The sequence below is a fragment of the Budorcas taxicolor genome, chromosome 21, assembly GCF_023091745.1.
Source record: "Budorcas taxicolor isolate Tak-1 chromosome 21, Takin1.1, whole genome shotgun sequence".
Classification (NCBI taxonomy): Eukaryota; Metazoa; Chordata; class Mammalia; order Artiodactyla; family Bovidae; genus Budorcas; species Budorcas taxicolor.
The window spans coordinates 47,326,530-47,347,988 of NC_068930.1; the positions used below are offsets into that span (position 1 = coordinate 47,326,530).

A 21,459-nucleotide genomic window follows, 5' to 3' on the forward strand; every position below is an offset into this window, starting at 1 on the left:
TAATTAATAATTAAGATATTACATATATGTGTATGTGTGTATATATGTATATACACATTTTTAAGAATTGGACATTATCTTTTTTGATAGTCATATTAGAATGAAAGGCTTGCTTCTTTTATTGATAATTGTGCATTGATTACAGTACATTATTTTTCTTTAAAATGCAATACAATGGATTCCTTAAATACTTTTTTCCTGAAAGAAGAGATTTTCAGTTGAAAGAAATGGTCATAAAACTCTCAGCATTTTTATGTCTATATAATGCAGGGAGCCTCAGAAGAATTTAAATGCTTAAGTAATTCAGACGTAAAAGCCTTTCCCCTCTTTTGCCTTAACTGCCAAGAAACCTGGAGCCCCTGTCATCAGCTAACATCTAACCTGTGCTCCTGAGGGCCTCACTTGTGTTTTCATCTCTAATTGGGTTTGGTTCGTAAGCTGTATCATATCCTTCTAGACTTAGGTAGAATACCAGCTCTATATAAATGGAGTAAAGCTGAAAGATATATTAACTTTGCTAAGATTTCATAGCTAATTTATGGTTTCCTATAATCGTAATGCATGATTGAATTAATGACACTCCTCTAACTAAAACACTATTGACGTTGTTTTTAACATTTCCTTTAGAGTATAATCATCGGGGTTGTAGAGTGAGTTAAGCCTTAGACCTTATGTCTGTCTTTCCTTCCGCTTCTATGACTCTGAGATAAATTTTGCTGTTGTTGTTGTTCTTATGAAGATCTTGAAAAAGTTTTCTGTCTGCCTGCAATTTTCTGAAAGTGGACGTTAATGTTCTAAGATGTATGTACCCATTGCTTTATGTATATAGCTCAAAAGCATAAAAAGCAAACTAATATTAAATTTCAACATACTTGTTATCCTGCATTCCGGTTGACTGTAGAGAACCTCTAGTCATGTCTATCTGTTTTTGATGCCTCTACAGAATAACTGCCCAGCATCCTCTGCCCAACCAATCAGAATGTAGGAAAATCTACAGATATGACGGAATCTACTGTGAATCTACCTACCAGAAGTATGTTGAAATCTTTGTGAGTCTTCCTTCTGGCTCGTGCATCAGTGCTTGTGGTTGCCAGCTATTCAAAAATATCCTTGTATTGAAACCTTATAGTTCTCTAATTTAGTGGGGAAAAACAAACCAAACCAAACAAAAACAACCAAAAATTTTTGCCTCTGAAATCAAGACAGAAAAAAAATGTTTATTCTTCTGAAATTGTGGTCTAAAAGTTCTTTTTTAAAATGACTATATTAAAGCTCTTAGGTAAGCTTCTTTATATTGCAATAAACAAGTACTTATATGCAAGAAAATCTCGGCAAAATACATTGCACAGGTGCTACGCATCTTAGGGATTTGAAAGGTGTGTTATGTATAAATTAGCTGTCACTTTTTTTCAATCCTGTAATGGAATGATGAGTTGTAATTTGCATAATCCTTTAAGAAGTCAAATTATACTGTCATGTAGCAGACTTAACATGCTAGCTAAGATTTCAGAGCTTTGCAGCTAATTACTATGTACCTTACAGGACAGTTAAATTGAAGTTGAGTCCTCTGCCTTTGCTGCCATTTGCTTTGTCCATTACTTAACAGAATCTGCATGGTTGGTAACCAGGGGTTGTTACTATTGCTGAAGTAAACACTCGGCTCTGGGGAGGAAGGGCATTTTAATGTATCTTAGCTTGACTGGTAAGCCTTTTGTGATTTTGTTTGTCTAACACAATAGTCTAAATTGGTGTCTTCCCAAAACTGAAAAAAAAAAAAGCTTTCCAGAAAAGTTATGAAATATTGATAGAGGCAACATTAACTTTTAATTAATCAAATCTCTCTATAGAAAATGTAAAGTAAGGTAAACACAGTTTCACTGAAGGCATTAGCCTTTCTGGATATACTTTGCAAATCTACTTTGGTGTGTTTCTGTCTTCAGAGTCTTCTTTTGCAGTAGAGTTTTATTATTGAAAAAAGTACCCTTTTTCCTTAAACCTCCTATCTGAATACAAGCTGGTGAGTTCTGCTTTTATTTCCTTCTTCAGTTGGTTGTGGAGTGGTTTTTTTTTGTTTGTTTTCATGGTTTCCATTTTATAAAAGATCAAGAAATCCTGGAGCCTGTGGAGGCTGTTCTCTGAAGTGGACATGAAGTAGATACTGGATGGCACTGGGGCTCTTGTATCTTTGCAACTTTTCTCTGGCTTTATTTCTTGATATTCTTTTCCCTAAATAGTGTTATTATCTTCATCAGAATTAGTGTAATTACAATGCAGAACTGTCTCTGATGGTATTTTTTGGGGAAAATTCTGATTATCTGTGAGTCATAATTACTGAGGCTCTTGGTAGTCGGGTTTCTGCAATTTGTTAAGATTTTATGGCTCTGTTGTGATCTGTGGCTACTTCGGAGAAAGCCTTTTGCTATAGAAGAAGGGGGTCCTTTAAGGACCATATAAAGCAGCAGTTGATTGTTGACCATTCAGCCAACTGTTGTTCATTTGTAATTAGGCCAGCATCACGTGTCTAACATTCCTATCTGCCTAGAGGCTGAGGTTTATCAGTTCAAACTCACGAGAGTGCGGGTGGGGTCTCCGGGAATTCAGTCCGTAGCCAGCCTTCTCTTCGAAGCGGAGGTGTCATCTGAAGGGCTTGCTCTTTTAAGAACTGGTGTTATTTGTAGTCAAGGTAGACACAGTAGGCAGCACAGCTGTGACTGCCAGGGAGAGTCACTAGGGGGATATTCATAACAAGGAAATATTGGCAAATAAATGATGAAGAAGGGGAGGAAATCCCCAAGATGTTAAATTGGAGCACTGTCACTGAGATGATTAATGGTGCTGTGTATTTTAGTGAAGATACTTATCTAGATTGTCTTGAAACTATAGTGTACATTTAATAGCACCTATAAAAAGGAATGTGGTGCATGAGCACACTGAAGAGAAAAGGCCATGGATCCTGACTTTATTTCCCTGAGTGAGTATTTTCTCCAATTAAACGTTTGGCTTCTGATGTTAATGTATATTATACATGGGATTATGTATATTCTATGTAATATATTTAATTTTATCAGCATTTATATAGGTTCCCTCCCTAGAGGATTGGAAATGTTTTGTGAAAAAGATAAGTGTCTTGTCAACACTTTTTAGGGGTGAACATTATCAGTAGAAGGGAAATGCTGCCCACTCAGATTTGTTTAGTCATCCTAGGCAGACAGGCCGGGTTGTCCATAAGGCCACAGAAGGTAAAGGGCCAGAGTTTCAACACTGACGGCTTTAGTACAATTATGAAAAACATTTCCATGAATTTCTGGTGAAGGAGTGTCTGTCTTAAAAGATCCTCTAGCTTTCCATGTTGAGCCGTGAATATACTGATTCTGTGTAATGAACTATCACTTGCCTTGAGGGCTATTTTAACAAAGTTGGCAGATTCAGATTCACCTTTGGGCAGTCACTAAACCTTCTTGGGCCTCAGTAGTTACTAGTAGTCACATGGCTCGACACAGACAAGAGACATTTAATCCTATCTTCAGTGAGCTTAGCATCTAGTAGAACACTTTTTCTCAATTTGAGGGCCCCTACTGAAATAGTGGCATTATGAATCCAGTTTAATGGATCAAGGTCAGATATTTAAAAATGAATAGAAGAGAATAGAAAATTTTGTGCATTGCATATAGGAAGAGTGTGTTTTATCTTGTGAAGCTTCTGGGTTGGTTTGTGTGTGTGTGTGTGTACCTAAACTCACATATATGTATACATAGAGTGCGTTATGCCCTGGAGGAGGGCATGGCAACCCACTCCAGTATTCTTGCCTGGAGAATCCCATGGACAGTGGAGCCTGGCCGGCTGCAGTCCATCGGGTCGCAAAGAGTCGGACATGACCGAGCGACTAAGCACAGCACACAGGGTGCGCTATGAGGTAAAATGCGTTTACCACTGTGTTTTATATATCCAGAATCAGTGTAGTAGTTGGTCGGTAAACATGTAAGCATGATAATGTATGGGTGTTAAGTCAGTAAGTGTTCAAGGTACAGTGGGTTATAAAGCAGTGGTCAGTCTGTGAAAACCTTTCAGGAATGAAAAGGCTACACTGTCTGGTTTTGCATTTTAGGATGTGCCAGAGCCAGCTTGGATGGGCTCACAAGAGCTGACTGTATGCTTATCTTTCCAACTCTGTGACCCCTGACTTCATGTTGGTAACATGAAATTGGGGAAAGTATTTGTGCTATAAAACCTTGGAAGATGCTGCATATCAGATGCTTTCCTATACTCATCTAATTGTTAAATACTTACCAGCATATATCACTTAAGAGGAGTGATATTCTTTCCAACTGTAATTCTATGGCTTCATAATTATTGTGAATTATTTTATATTTTAAAACATTTTGTATGTTGCACTTAGATGTTAGTGGGAATTATTAAGATAAATAATTTATTTCAATAATATTGAAAGTTTAAAGTACATAGAAATATGAAACTTGTGAGTAATTATTTCAAAATGTCCATAATTTATGATTTCAAAATAATGGTAGTTATTCTAGCTTCTTAAATGATTATGATGTGGACGGTTTAAAACTTAAGATAGTAAGTAATGGGTGATGTTAAATATTTTGGCAAAGGGTAGGAATACAGTGTTTTCAGAAATGCTAACCACACTGTAAATACTTTACAAATTTCATTGCTTTATGTTAAACTGTCATTTTGCTAAGTACTAGAGCTTTTAGGTCCCAGATCTGTCTCTCTGTTTTCAGCTGTTTATATCATTTACAATTGTATTTCTGGATTTTAGAGTCCATTTATAAAGTGGTAGATATGATTGGGAGTTGACACAATTGTTTTTAATTAAAACAGTGTTTTTTCCTACTTTCAATCATAAAAGTACAATGGAATGTTGGAAAAAAAATACATCCCTCTCCATAATAACTATGATGACTTTAAAATTTATTTTTAAAGAAAGACAAGAAAATATTTGAGTCAGGGGAAAAGAAACTTTCATGGACATGAGATAGAACTGTGGCAATAAATTCATCAAATCACCTGTGTTTGTGTGGTTGTGAGGAAAGGTAACTAGACAAGAGTCAGCTGACAAAGACCTTTAAGACCTTAAAGTTTGTGATGATTTGTCTACCTAGTTAGACACTACCATAGTGGATTTGAGGAAGACTAGGCATCCTTAAATGACTGTTTCTGAACACAGCTTTAAGAACGAGTCTGGGGAGACTGGAACTTAAATTACTGCCATTTATTGAGCCTTTGCTGTATACCATTTTGATAGGCATTGCCCATGGACGGAGGAGCCTGGTAGGCTGCAGTCCATGGGGTCGCTAAGAGTCGGACACGACTGAGTAACTTCACTTTCACTTTTCACTTTCATGCATTGGAGAAGGAAATGGCAACCCACTCCACTGTTCTTGCCTGAAGAATCCCAGGGACGGGGGAGCCTGGTGGGCTGCAGTCTATGGGGTCGCACAGAGTCGGACACGACTGAAGCAGCTTAGCAGCAGCAGTAGCAGCTGTACTATTTTAATCAAAGGGATTTAAGTCAGGGTTCCTAGTCTCATAGTGCAGCCAAGATTGAGAAAGTGTTTGTAATTTACTAGATAGGTATCTTCCCTGGTGGCTTAGAGAGTAGTCTGCCTGCAATGCTGGAGACCAGGGTTCAATCCCTGGGTCGGGAAGATCCCCTGGAGAAGGGAATGGCAACCCACTCCCTTATTTCTGCCTGAAGAATTCCATGGACAGAGCAGCCTGGCAGGCTACAGTCCGTGGGGTCACAACTTAGCGACTAACACACAGACAGGTGTCATCTAAGGATAAGGGAACACTGGCAAATTTGTGGGGGTTTTGTTTCCTACCTTCTCGATCTCAAACCCATCTTTCTGCTCTGTGAAATTGACTCCACCTGGATACCTGGGTAGAGGTTCATGCTTTGGACTTTCCCCAAAGAAATGGGGCATGCATTTTTGTCTGTCCCTCTCATTGCAGATCAGGTGTTGTTACTGATACTGTTACTCTTCTCAGGGCCATTCAAATTTTAACAAGCAACTCCAAGTAAAGAACTCAAGCTAAAAACGGTCTTATCCAACAGAATAATTTCAGACACCCCTGACAGGGATTGGAGAAATTAATATGGGCCTGGAAGAGTAGGGGGTGATTTTTTTCTCTTTCTTGAAAAGAACAAATTCAGAAAGAGGGTATTCTCCTACTGAGGACTCAAGGCTGGCTTTGGCCAAAAAGTAGGGTTTTGGAATGGGAAGATATCAGATTCAGAAGAGGGAAGGAATGAACAGGATCCAGGAATAAGAGTTAGGAGAATGAATGAAGACAGAAGAAATTCACCAGTCTTCATCAACTGTATTGTGCCAGACAGTGCCAAACCACTTGCACATGTCCTCCCAATTAAGGAGAACAAGACAGGTGCCTTGTTAGGCAGTCTGCTGGGGGAGAGATGGTCACCAGTGCCGAAGGGGAGGGAAAGGTCAAGGAGGTTCCAGTGGCAGCAGCAAGTTCTTTTACTGGTTATTTCACCTGACTGATTGATTGCTATTAAACTGGCACCCCTCCCCCACCTCACACACATTAGAATAATATATGCCAGTGGTATTTGGATCAGTAAATACGAAAGAATTGAGAAAAGAGAAATACACAGTGAACTTCATAAAGAGCTCTAATAGAATCTGCCTGTTAAACAGACATTGAACTTTGTAGCAAGAACAGCTTCAATAGCCAAATGAATTCTAATTTCCACATCATGCCTTTCAGACCTCAGCATGGTTTCTGGTGGTTTCTCCTAGTTAATTTTAGCATACACCAATGATTTTGCCTGCAAATGACTTGAAGTGGCATATCTTGGTAACGTGGATGGCAAGAACGTATATTATTCAGGGCTAATACCAAACTAGCTTAGAAGGAACTAATTTATTCATTTAACAAAGTGTATTTTGATTGCCACCCACAAGTCAGGTGCTGTTTTACACAAACTGACTTAGCCAAAAGTGTCTAAGAAAAGCTCTGCCCTCTAAAAGCCTGGAAGACTGAGAGGTGAATAAGTAATTGGGGTTCCCTGTGAGAAGTGCTTCTAGTGAGGTGAATGTAAACAATGGGAGTGGCACCAAGAGAGTTTTTTTTTTTTAATTTATTTTAATTGGAGGACAATCACTTTCCAACACTGTGGTGGCCAGGCACGCATTGACATGGATCAGCCACAGGTGCACATACAGCTCCCCCATCCCAAAGCCCCCTCCCACCTCCCTGCCCACCCCATCCCTCTGTGCTGTCCCAGAGCACCGGCTTTGAGTCCCCTGCTTCATGCATGGAACTTGCACTGGTGGTCTGTTTTACATATGGTAATATACATGTTTCAGTGTTATTCTTTCAAATCATCCCACCCTTGCCTCCTCCCACAGAGTCCAATAGTCTGTTCTTTACATCTGTGTCTCTTTTGCTGCCTTGCATCTAGGATCGTGGTTACCGTCTTGAGTTATTTTTAATAATCAAGATGGGCTCTGGAGTCTTGATGGTGGAAGAGATAGCTGATTTGGGGGAGAGGTGCTTGAGGTAGTGATTTGGGCCAAAAATTGGGTATTTATGTTGTTGGTGTTTAGTTGCTGAAGTTACGTCCGACTCTTTGAGACCCCGGTGTAGCAAATCACAAATAGCACTTGTGAGGAGTGGAGGGCTGGGGAAGGACAGTTGAAGTCGGAGAAGGAGGGGTGGCCAAGGCATCAGGTAGACTGCTCCCCCTGTGGGGTCCTGGACAGGTTTTCAGGAGGGGCAAGGGTGGAACAGACTGACTGTTAGAGGGAGTAGCTCTGGAAGCAACTTAGACCCAGGGCAGGAGACCTGCCGTGGGAGTGGCCCTCAGCCTCAGCACCTCTGTTTAGAAAGTTACTTAGTGTGCTTTGCAGGGAAGAATGTGCAGTCATCCAGTGTTTGTTAGTTTGAACTTATTTTCTATTTATAAGCGTCTTGGAGGACTCTCCCAGTGTGCAATCCAGTTCAGGACCAGTCCACGAATTGACTGCTTTTCTTGGCTTGAGGTACTCCGTATTTGCCTTTCTCCTCACAGGCCGCTTGTAATTCAAGGTAAAGGAATGCCAGAGAGTAAAAATGGACAGGCACAGGAGACGTGATTTAAAATGAAAGAGTATTAATTGGCTTCACCAGAGTGTATATTTTCATTATGAGAGAAGTGACTGCCTAGATTTTTTAAAAATAATTGGTTAGTGACACACCTGCAGTATGTATGAGGACTCTAGAAACTTGAGAACAGAAAGTAAAGGTCAAGTTAGAGGAAAAGAGGTACAATGAGCCTTTTGTAGGCATGCTGTTCAAGTACAGTGTTCAAAATCGCCAACGCGTGGTTTCAGAGAGGGACAGAGACTAATGTCCTTGTGCACAAATTTAAAAAATAATAGAGCAAACTTGTGGTTATACATAAACTGTGGATTTAATAAGTTCTTTTCACCTTAAGAACAGCTTGTGCTGTGTGTTGAGTCTGTAAATGTGTCTTTAGTGAATTTTTGGACTCAGTTTATGCAGTAGAATGAAGAATTATGCCTTAGTCTAATTTAGGTCCACTAGTTCCTGCAATAATCTTTAATCATTACTGGAGGAAATGTATCTGAGTTTGATCTAGCCCTACGGTTTTCTGTTAGATGTAGGACAGTGGCTAAGTTACTTAACATTTTAAACTTCTATTTTCTTATCTCTAAAATGGAGGCAAAAATATTTATTTCACAGTTGGTTTTGAGGATCAATGTGATGATAAAGATAGTTATAATGACTAACATTACTAATCTTTTACCAGATGCTGATTTCTGGCAGTGGGCTAATAGCGTAACATACATTTTTAAGTGTTTACAATAAACACAGGCACTGTGTGTGATTATTACCACCATTTTACAGATAACAGCTGCTTATAGAATAGCTCACTCAAGCTTAAGAAGGTAGGATATAGTGGAATTGGATCAGCATCACTAAACTATGGCTCACTGGCCACACCTGTTCCCCTTTCCTGCTGCCTGTTTTTGTAAATAAAGTTTTATTAGAACACTGCTATACCTAACCACTTAAGCATTATCTATAGCTGTTTTTGTGCTATAATGGCACAGTTGAATAGTGGTTATGGAGACCATATGGGATACAAAACTTCAAATGTTTCCTTTGTGGCTCTTTACAGAAAAAGTTTGATGGGGGTGGTTTAGTCACTAAGTTGTGTCTGACTGTTGCCATCCCGTGAACTATAGCCCACCAGGCTCCTCTGTCCATGGGATTTCCCAGACAAGAATACTGGAGTGGGTTGCTGACCCCTGCATTAGACCTCAGTCTGTCTGACTTCAGAGTGTAAGCTCTAAGCTACAAAAACACTTAGTAGTTTTTGGCATATAGTAAAAACTCACTAAATGAGCTGTACTGTGTTACTCATCTAACTTAGGGTACGACTGTTGGCCATCTAGAGTTCTTGTTTGCAAAATGGAAATAGTCATTCAGCCTCCAGCCAGATAAACCATTATGACTGTGGAAATGTTAAGGAATTGAAAGGTCCTAAAGGAACATATCCTTTAGCATATACATAACTTTAACATACACATTGAATTGTATGTTAAATTTGTTGTTTATTACTGTGTGTTACATAAATAAATGCAAGGATTTTCACTTTCATAGCATTCAGAATACAGTATTCCATTATAAGGAGTACTTGTGAACTTTAGTGGATATTCAGGATCACTGTTAATTTCCTACACCAGAAAATATTTTCATATGCTTAGGAAAATTTATATTTTCTTTAATTTCCAATGAAAAAGACATTAAAATATTGTGGAAATGTCACTTAGTAAGTATTATGATCTGTGTTGACAGTATACATAAGCTTACAGCAGAAAAATGCAACAGGATTTTTTTAATCCACTTAAACGAGAAGGTATGTAGTTAGCATGCTCCTTTAATAGTCTTTCCAGCAACAGAGAGAAGAGATTGGGGTTTCAGTGTTACTCAGAAATTTTATTTCCATGTATTTGTCTAGTGACTCGGTGAATTCCCTGTCCTCTGTTCAGTGATGACCTTGGATTTGTGTTACTTTGGAGCTTATTGAGTATACTGTGGAAGGTCATCAACTTGTGTTGGGGGGAATATTCTTGAAATTATATTTCTTTAAGCCCATGGCTCTGGGTTGGTGGACTGGGGGTGGGGGAGCAATTCCTAGACTAGTTATTGTTTTCTCTTGGAAAGACTCTTTTTGAATAGAGATGTAACACATTTCATTGCAGAACTTATAGAGAATACATATAAACCTAAAGAGAAAAAATATCATTTGTAATTGCACCACCCATGGACAGCCACTATTAACAATTTGGTGTTTATCCTTGTATGTATTTGTGTATATATGCATGTCATCTTTGATAGATGTATATCCATGAATATAGGTTTTCCTTGTGAATCTATCCACAGGTTGCCCTAGCTAGGAAATATCTGGGGCCAAGTGTTCTAACTTTTACACAAGCAACTTATTTAAGGGAAGTTGGAAACTATACAATCAATTTCCATATAGAAACTACTCTCTGCAGAAATTTTGCTTTCTTCATATATATATCTAGAAAATCTTTTCTGTTGTGGTTTGTGTTTCCTTTTTGAACTTTTATTACTTTCTTGTGTGGGGAATTTAAATTCTTTTGTTAGAAAAAAACAAGAACTCCAGCAAGCACTAGTGATAAAATTTTTGGCAGAAAAATCCTTCTCTATCCTGTCAATAATCTAATCTAGAGAGTCCATCATAGAAAGGTAGAAAGTTGTAGAATGAAGCTAATTGTGAGAAGGGTATGGGGGACTCGAAACATACAGCTTTTTAGGTCAGAATATGTACATATGTACATGTGTGAGAAGTTAAGAAGTAACCGTTATGTGATTAAATAGAGCCTTTTGGCTGCTTTACAAACTCATTTTCTTACATGCCATGTCTGGGCATCATTCCTTACATTGCTTAAAAAGAGAATTCTACTTACTGTGTTCAGCATTGAGATGTCTTCTTCTGGTTCTCAAAGCAGAGAGAAGTCTGGTTTCTGGGACGATTTTGGTTCAGTGACCAGACTGTAAAGAAAGTATTCTTGAGTGATTTTCTGTTGGCAAACCTGAGACCTTTGTGATTCATGTATCAATCAGGATTCTTTGAAACTGCTTGATATTTATGCAATTTAAATAGACTATCATTGTATCTTATTTAAAACCTAATTTCCCTTCCCTACCTTCAGTTCAGCTGTAAAGGCTGCCTACAATAAATATAGTAGTATTTATATAGAAGATTTTATATTAATATATAGTGATACATTAATATATCACTCTTTGCTTTGACTCATAAGAAACCAGTGATGAAAGATATGTTTCTTTCTCTAGCAATTCTCATAACTTGCATTTCAACCAACATAAGCTCCCAGAAGAGCCTCATTTCTTTGACTACAGTCTGTCGGGGTGCTCAGAGTGAATCACAGCCAGTCGCATGCCTTGGCCTTGCAGCCAGTAGAGGTACACAGTCTTTTTGATTCTTCGCTTTGCTTCTGTTCTCCAAGTACACTAACAAAACTGTTTTAGGAGTGAAATTGAGTTGGCCTGACTCTGCTGGGCACAGTCTCCCAAGCCTTTAGACACCAGCTGGATCTCCTGGTGAAGAACTACATTTGCAGGGCAGGATTCCCCAGCCATCAGAAAGCAGAGCATTCCTATGAGAGCTTTTGTAAGACAAAAATGATGTAAAGCAAAGAAGCAGTTACCTTAGGACCCATTTTGTTAACAGATACACACAATGAATGGAGACGAAGACAGATGCTCACACACACGGTTCAGAGCTACAAGGGCTTGATGCTGAGATGCTGAGCGTAGTTCCTGGGGAAGGAGCCTGGTGGTGCCTCTCGCTGCTCACACGGTGTGCTGCCTGTAACGGCTCACTGCAAAACAAACACGGCTATTTTTGCTTTCGCCTTTTCCCCTAAATGTGAAAGTCCTCTTCTGATTTCTTTCAGTTATTAAAACAAGTACAAATGTAGTCTTTCATAAAAGCAAAGTGGTATAAAGGAAATTTCAGAAAAGCGAGGAATATCTGTAATAGCAGGCCCGTCTTTGCCCACTCCCAGGGAGGCAGCGTGCTTTTCTAGGGACTGCCTCACTACTTGATGGCTTGCAAGGGGCAAATAAGCAGCAGCTCCAATTCTCAGCCCCTGGAGAAATCCATCAGCTGTCCCACGTCTTGAATTAATATCAGGGAAAGCAGTAGTGGTCATGGCACCATGTGTTTAAGGAGCAGAGGTTTGGAGACACATCCAGTGGGGATAAAGGTGGAGAGTAGGGGGAATTGGTGAGTTCTTGATGATCTATAAATTCATCTGATAGCAAGATTGTTTACCCCCTTGTCTGAATGCTGCTTGCCGAGAGCTAGTAACAATTTATATGAGGCTGGTAGGAATAAAGAATGCTATTTTTGTTTTTAATTTATCACACCTGTGAAATGCCTTTGGGAAGGGAAGACTAAACTGAAATTATGGGCCAGCAGATTTTAAGTTGTGTATTTTCTTTTTTTTAAATAAGGATCTAGTGACAAGTTTGGTTCACTTGCCCACAGATACATTTATTGGCTTTGCTCAGGAGAAACTTGAAGGACACAAATGATTGCTGTGGTACAGTGTGTCCTCAGAAATCGAGGTTCTGTGACATGGACAATACAGCTGCGTTTATTCTGCAATCAAAAGGGAATACTCACTAATGCTGAGGCCTTTCCTTGTGAGGCTAAATTGATCCTTCTAGGGACAACAGAAGTTTTAACTCTTGATAGTGAAGTTAGGTTTCAGTTTCACCATTCCTGCATCTATGTTGGCTGGTTTTCCGTATGCAGTAACATAGATGCAGTAATTGGTCTGATTTCAGAAGGAAATGGAGGAACAGATTCCAGCTGTGGAGTTCTATGGTCTTAGGCATTGTGGTAACTGACCCGAACAACCATTTTTGAAATAAGTTAGTAGTGTACTCATTTTGTACTCAAGAAAATAAAGGCCCAGAGATGGTAGGCCAGTTTCTCAGTTTACACAGCTGGTAAGGTTCAGTCTGGTAGCTTATTTATAGCAGAATAATCTGAGTCAGTCTGGCCCAGCAGTTTATCTCCTTTGAGCAGAATGATATGGCCTCTTGGAGCAGGATGACAGTTTTCCACAGAAAATCATTCATCGTCTAGTGAAAGATAGTCCCGAAATCTATTTCTGCAAAAGAATAAGACTCTGAGGAACCTAAAGCCTTACCTGTCGAGGAGGACAGGTTCTTATATTTGAACATTTTAGGCACTTAAACACTCAGTGTCTTCTGTATGCCCAGCTGTGTGTTCTCTAGTGGGGGGAAACTAGGTCTCTCCTTTGGCAATTTCATCTGCTCCTACACTGCAGTTATCACAGAAGTGGATAAATCCAAAACTTTTGTATCAAGCCCTGAGTGTGTGCCTTCAGTCATGTCTGACTCTTTGTGACCCTCTGGACTGTATCCCACCAGGTTCCTCTGTCCATGGGGATTCTCCAGGCAAGAATACTGGAGTGCGTTGCCATGCCTTCCTCCAGGCAATCTTGCCAACCCAGGGATCAAAACCGCGTCTCCTGCATTGCAAGCGGATTCTTTACCACTGAGCAATGGGGAAAGCCGCCATATCAAGCCCTACCTCTTTCCAAGTTCAAGTTTTGTATTTCCAAACTCTTGATGTCTCTACTTGTGATCTACTTTATATCAACAACCTCTGCATATAAAGACCAACACATTTGTAAACTCTACATGGTCATTCCCAATCAATCCTCAAAGAAGCCCAGTGAACTGTGTTTTATCTCTATTTTACATGGAGAAAATCCTTGGCCAACCAAACTAAAAGAACCCTTAAGAGATTTGAAGAATTTTACAGGGTGGCCTGTGGCTTGGCCTTCCCACAGAGAAAGGCTTTCCTGGTCTCTGGTCTAGAGCTCTCTCCTGGAGAGGGTAGTCGTTCTCCAAGAAAAGAATGCCACACCTTCCTTAGAATGTTCCCCTCTACCTGACACTTCTTTTGCTTTATCTTAAATTTTCTAGTTCAGGCTTTCTCTTGGAATCTTCTCTTCTACCTCTCTCTAGTCTGAAATATCCTGCTTGTAGCATGATTTAACAGAGAAGGCAATGGCACCCCACTCCAGTACTCTTGCCTGGAAAATCCCGTGGATGGAGGAGCCTGGACCATGGGGTCGCTAGGAGTCGGACACGACTGAGTGACTTCACTTTCACTTTTCACTTCCATGCATTGAAGAAGGAAATGGCAACCCACTCCAGTATTCTTGCCTGGAGAATCCCAGGGACAGGGGCTCCTGGTGGGCTGCTGTCTATGGGGTCTCACAGAGTTGGACACGACTGAAGTGACTTAGCAGCAGCAGCAGCAGCAGCAGCATGATTTAAAAATAATTCTCTTCTTTTTCCATGTCCTTAATTTAAGCTCTTATTTCATGCCTAGATTGTTGCAGTCTTTTCCTTAGTCATCTTATCTTCCATTTCATTAGTTTTATTAAGTTAAATACTTGAGTCTACCATACACAAAATACCTTGCAAGGCAATACAGATTTTCGTTTCTGGGGCACCTTATAAATATCAGATTAAAATAATGTTTCTAGTGTATTTTCTTGCTCAAAATCATTGACTGTTCATTCTTACCACATGGTGTCTACAACGTATTGTTTAAACCGCCCCCCCTACCCCCGCCAGTCTTGCTCTAGACTGCCTCTCCTTCTCCCCCAAGGTCTTTCTCAACACAAACTCTCTGCTCCTATCTGTAAAACATGTCCACTTGTGTTAGGTACAACGCATATACTATCTCTGTGCCTTTGCTTTATCCACAGTGGTTTCTTTCCTCTCCTAATTCAGCACATTAATTGGGCACATTCTATAACCAGGAGCTATTGTTTGGGGTAGATCTATGAACAAAGACCAAAATCTGCACCTTCCTAGTTGGAGACAGGCAATCAGCAGTAAATGTAGAAAACCAAGTAGATCACATAGTCTGTTAGGCGGTGGTCAGTGCTATGGAAGGAAAATATAGGTTAAGAAATTAGGAATGCTGGGGTGAGCTTTTGTTATGGTTTCAGATAGGTGAGGCTCCATTTTAACGTATGACATTTCCCTCTAAGGATGTGAAAGAGTTAGGCGTCTGTTGCAATCCCATGGACTATAGAGTCCATAGAATTCTCCAGGCCAGAATACTAGAGTGTGTAGCCTATCCCTTCTCCAGCAGATCTTCCCGACCCAGGAATTGAACCAGGGTCTCCTACATTGCAGGCGGATTCTTTACCAACTGAGCTACCAGGGAAGCCTCTGGATAGGCAAGGGAAGATATTCCAGAGAAAGCAACGGCTCTGAAGTGCAAAGATTCTTGATGTGTTCAAAAACCACGGAGAAGTTGGGGTCTGCATGAGCAGGGAGGATGGTAGCAGCAGACAGGTCAGTGAGGTAATAGGAGCCCACACATAGGCCCCTGGCAGGCCATGTAAGGATTTTGGCTTTTACTCTACTTGAAATGGGGCCTTGGGGAAATTTTTGAATTGAGGCGTAATGGGATATCATTTAATTTTTAGAATCAGTCTGACAGCTAGCTGAGCATATGCTGTGGGGGATGAGGGTGGAAGAAGGGAACCAGCTGGGAGACTACGACCATCAGCAAGGTGACTCATACCAATGGTGTACAAGTGGAGGTGGTGAGAAGGCTTAGGATTCTGATCTGATCTGAAGGGAGAGCCAACAGGATTTCTGAGGCAGTGGATTGAGGGGAGGATGCAGAAGAGAGGGAGGTCAATATTGAGTCCAGGATTAAATCTGCACTAGTCATTTACTCTGTATCACATATTTGGGGGAAGTCAGTCATATCTGCTAATATATACCTTTTAGAAACTCATACGTAAAGTGGTGAGGCGTGACATAAACTTACAAAAGTTAAAAGTCTGTGTGGGTGTATGTTTGGATAATATCTTCTCAATAAAATTGCGAGTTCCTTAAAGATATTAATTCATCATTCACCCCACAAGCCTTCTTAAGGAGATTGTTAAAAGCCAGTGGTTGTCTTACTGCCTCACCGGTGCTAAAGGCAATTAGAGGCAACTTCAGTGTAGAGGGTAAGTGCACAGGCTCTGATGGAGACTGATGTGTGCAAACCCTAGTGCCACTATTTTCTGTTGAGTGATCTTAAATAAGTTATATAAGCTCTTTGTTCCTCATTTTTCTCATCTGAGTAATGATAATAGTCCCTCTCATAGGGTTTATCATGGGGAATAAGTATATTAATACATGTAGAGTACTTAGAACAATGCCTGGCACATACTAAGTACTCAAATACTGTGTACTATACCTAAGTAAATGTTCAGGAAAATGAAAGAGGATTCATATTTGGAACGACTTTCATCCCTTAAGTGCCTGTATTCAAACCTGCCAAGCTGTGTTAATAATGTAAATAATAAGGTCTTGTATTAAACCTTGCTGTCTAGCTGGTGGTTACAAAATAAAATGGAAGAATTGTATTATGATCAGTCTGGTTATCTGTTTCTCTTCAGGGGTGGATATGGAGTCTGGTCAGCATTCTTTTCTGGGTGCATTTGATTGACAGAGTGACAGACAGCGTTTAAATACCTAACGTGTAAAAAGATGAATGTTTTCTTATTTTTTAGCTTAAAATGTTGAATGTGTATTAAAATGAGAAAGATCATTTTCAGGATAAATATGACTCTCCTAGTACATAAAAGCAAGGAGATCACATCAAGAAGGGAAATTATTTTTTTTGCCCAAGTACAGGAAATTACTATTTTCCCCTCCATGTTTATATTTTGATACCTAATATCTCTTTATTTTTCCCCTAATGTGGTTGTTCATCCTTTCATGCCTCTTAATATCAGCAGCTAATTTGACCTCCAAATCCAAGGAAGGAGCAATGCACTGTGCCTATGGAACTCACGCAGACAATTTTAGTATCAGGGGTATTTTGAAGAGCATCTTAATTTGGCTTTCATTGTGCCTGATACTCCAGCGAGGCACTCAGGTTCTGTTTGAGCTCAGTATTCCTGATCCCACTGTATACATCCTGGATGGCCATGCAGACAGTGGCTGTCAATGAGTATCAGGTAAATATTGAACAGGGAAGCCCTTCTGATTAACTTTGTGGATCATTATTTGAAAGTAGCTTGCCTTGGAGCAGCTCCATCACTCAGAATCATAGCATGTGGCACGGGGGCTCAGAGCATCCACCTCCTGGTTGGAAAGCTAAGGCTGTATTTGTTGTTCTGTACCTGGTCGTGCATTCATGCCATGCTGGATTAATTACAACTATCCAATGAACAAAATGGTGACTATTTAGCACAATTGGAATGTAAGATATTTAAGATGATAAATCTCAGAGAATGCTCGAGAGACCTTGTGCTATGTTGATATAAACATATTAAAGCATACTTCTAATAACTTTTTGAAGTATATAATGATATGGGTGCTCTTTTTTTTAATTTTTATCCAAACTTAGAAGTCTTTTTGCTAATGTGGAATTTAGATAGTTATGGCAGACTGAAAGTGAATTTTTGGTCTCATGTGTGCTGAAAATAAGTGATTTCAGCATCTGTTCTCCTTCTTAGATTTAGACCATACCACTTAACAGGAACAAATTGCCCTCATGAGACCTTGACCCAGGAGGTGGTTCCGTAATCTCTTTGCTGTTTGTTAAGTGATTCAGATCCAACCTTTGATCTTCATGGTAAATTGTTTATCATTATTTGGAATAACACCATTATCATTATTTTTGAGCTTCCATGAAAGAATACGCACAGAACTTGGTAAATAAGACATAAATGGGATTGGATAAAAAAGGATGGTTTTCAGCTCTCAAGAAACATTTCTAGGTCAACATTTACCTGATTATAATAAAAAGATACAGAAAAGCCATGATTAGATTTTTCATCATCTTCAGGAGAGACCCAATTCAGTGGCCAAGTAGGCGATTTCCAAAAAGTTTTCATAAAGTTCAATTTTGGAGTTAATCTCTTAGTTGAGTCTTTTCTGTTGAAATATAGAAATATTCAGAGAACTAAGTGCAATAATTAAAATTATTAAGTAAGTAAGTGTTAGTCGCTCAGTCGTGCCCGACTCTTTGCGACCCCATGGACTGCGGCCCACCAGGCTCCTGTGTCCATGAGATTTTCCAGGCAAGGATACTGGAGTGGGTTGCCATTTCCTTTTCCAGGGGATCTTCCCAACCCAGGGATCGAACCCGGGTCTCCTGCACTGCAGGCAGATTCTTTACCGACTGAGCCACAAGGGAAGCCCTAAAATTATTAAAATAACCAATAAAACCCTATATCCTTATTCTAGAACAATAGTTAAAAGTAGGCATTTTATGATGTTTTAAATGTAATTATTTTAAATTTCCTTAATTACATGGATTAATACTGTAGTTACCTGCTGTTAAACATTTATGAACCACAAATGGACACACAAAAAAATTAAAGAATGTTTATTAAAGAATGGAGTCTTAATTTTACATATCACTTAAGTGTTAATCTCATGCAACCTAGTCAAAATAATAAAGCCAAAAAATTTAAACCAAATTTATTCTGAAAATTATTTGAACAAGATGTACACTATAGAGTAGTTACGCTGACTAGAATTGTAAACTACATGTTTCCAGCACATTCTGAGGAAGAGATTCTATTATGTATTGTTATCTATTTAGACATGTGTTACAATTTTGCTTTTAAATGAACAGTGAAAAATATTAATATTCTTGTTCTTAAATTGTAATGTTCTGCCCTCATTGGGAGTACCTCCTCCCCAAAACAAAACAGGAAAGGATTTAAATTTTCATTTAGAAAATAGTCTTGATTGGACAAATATTACAAAGTAATATATTAGAAATCACTGTATTATGAAATTTAGACAAACCTATAATATGCATGCAAAGTACACAATAAACTGCAAAGCTGGCATAACCAACATGAAATTTCCTTGCAATAGAAAAATAGTGAGTACTTAAAAAGCAGTATGGGCTACTGTACTTATGTGTCTTTCCCCAGGGGTCTCAGAATCTAAATTTGCATTAGGTTCCAAGTGAACATGTGTTGGGTGGGCCTGTCCTAACCCACACCACAAAGCTAGAACATAATTTGACATAAGTCTTTGTTTAGAACTGGAACAAGGCAGGTGCCGTGGGTCAGGCTGGAATTGGCAGGACTGTGTGTAAATGTGCCCACGTGGCATGGTATCTAGCAGAGCTGGTATTCCTAGGCCTTTAGTTTTCATGAAATTCCAGGGAGTGAATTCAATATCCAGTCTCTGCCTTTATAGAATAGGAACCTTGGGACACTGTATTCTTTTGTGTATGCTTATTTGTGATCCATATTATAACTGGTATTTTCATTATAAGAAAAATTATAAAAATGTGCATATATTATAAAACATATTTAATTTAGAAACTTCCTGATAATTTCCATAACTTAAAAAATTTTGTTTTATACTCCAACTAAATGAACTAAACAAGGATTTTTAACATGATGCTTATATCAATGCTGGCCTTTAATATTCCATTTTAGTTAGTAGGTGAATTTGGTAATGTTTGAGGGGAAATGGAATTCCTTGGGGGTAGATATGGTAGTTTGGGGGCTTTCCAGATAGCTAAGTTGGTAAAGAATCCACCTGCAATGCAGGAGACCCTGGTTCGATTCCTGGGTTGTGAAGATCTGCTGGAGAAGGGATAGGCTACCCACTCCAGTATTCTTGGGCTTCCCTTGTGGCTCAGCTGGTAAAAGAGTCCACCTGCAATGTGGGAGACCTGGGTTCAATCCCTGGGTTGGGAAGATCCCCTGGAGAAGGGAAAGGCTACCCACTCCAGTATTCTTGCCTGGAGAATTCCGTGGACTGTATAGTCTATGAGGTCGTAAAGAATCGGACACGACTGAGCAACTTTCAGTTCACTTCATGATAGTTTTGAAAGTTATTTGGCTCCATTCAGGAACAAATGTTCATTTGTCAAAGAAAAATTTATTATCTCTTTGAGGAATGTCTACAGATTCTCACAATTTCAAGTAAGCTTCAGGCTATCAGTGGAACTCAGAATAATTTGATTCAATAAATATGTACTGAATACCTACTAAGTACCAGGCAATGTTCTAGACCCTGGGTATTCAGTGGTAAACAGATCAAAAATTCCTATAGCTTAGAGTTTAAACTTGACCAAAGAGGGCAGACAATATGCAGATACATATATAATTTTTAAAAGATAGTTCTTTGTAGTATGAAAGAAATTAAATCAGGACAAGGGGATGGAATAGGGTTTCCCAGGTAGCTCAGCATTAAAGAACCTGCCTGCCAATGCAAGAGACTCAGGAAATGCTGGTTCTGATCCTTGAGTCGGGAAGATCCCCTGGAGTAGGAAATGGCAACCCACTCCAGTATTCTTGCCTGGAAAATCCTATGGACAGAGGAGCCTCCCAGTCTACAGTCTTTGCGATCACAAAGATTCGGATGTGACTGAGCATGTGTGCAAGGGTATGGAATATGACAAGTGTTTTCCTTACAAGACAGAGAATGTTCAGTGTCTTAAGAATGGTGTAAGTAAGTCTCTCAGTTCTCTGCAAGTCCAGGAGAACAAGATCCTTTATGGCTGCAGGGAATTGGGAAACTCTGTTGGAGGAAGATGAGACTTAAGCTGGCCCTTGTTGGATGAGAATGAACAAGTCACATTTGCATATGACAGAGGATGGGAATAAGAGTTTCTGTCTGGTGTTTGCTAGAAATGAGTAGGATTTATGGGACCTTGAAGGAGAAGAGAAGAATTTGGATTTGGCATTTTATATGGTTTCAATAAACTGAAGGGTTTGGGCTGAATAATAGTGGAGTATGTGGGATTTTTCTAGCCTCGTGTTTGCATGAAGTGAATGAGAAAGAGGCCAGCTGACAGGCTGTTATGACACTCGAACTGAGAAGACTGTGTCAATTTTTTATTGGGCAAACTCTTTCAAGATTTATTTCAGGGCTACTAGGTGAACATAGGTTTAGGGTGGTGAATCATGTGATATCCTGGCTCAGGAAAATGATTTGCAGACCAGAGAATTTGAGTATCACTGTTCTAGGTCCAATATGCTGGCTGTGGTTTACATAATTACCTATGTCCTTCAATAGGATTTGATCAGAAAATACTTTAAAAATTAAATATATGGATGGAGCACCAAGAAGAACTCATCAGATAATGGTTGGCGGCATAAATAGGTAGCTAGAAATAGTTCCATAGATGAATGACTTATTAAAAGAAATGGCCACCATTTAACCCATGTCTTATAAGAAATAAATACACGTTAACATTATGGGATAGGGATAGATAACATAACATAGTGCTCAGCAAATAGTGACCTTCAGCTCTGTTTGTGAGTGAATGTTGCCTGTGAATCAAGGTGCCAGTCAAACATA

General features: G+C 39.3%; 1 protein-coding gene across 1 annotated transcript in view; it reads left to right on the plus strand.

The window, feature by feature from the left end:
- The window catches only part of NPAS3 (neuronal PAS domain protein 3), a 963,361-nt gene that overhangs the window by 129,986 nt on the left and 811,916 nt on the right, over positions 1 to 21,459 (plus strand). The window contains exon 2 of the mRNA XM_052659608.1: positions 944 to 1,033. Within this exon, the coding sequence (XP_052515568.1) occupies positions 944 to 1,033 (90 nt within the window). The remainder of the gene's footprint in view (positions 1 to 943; positions 1,034 to 21,459) is intronic.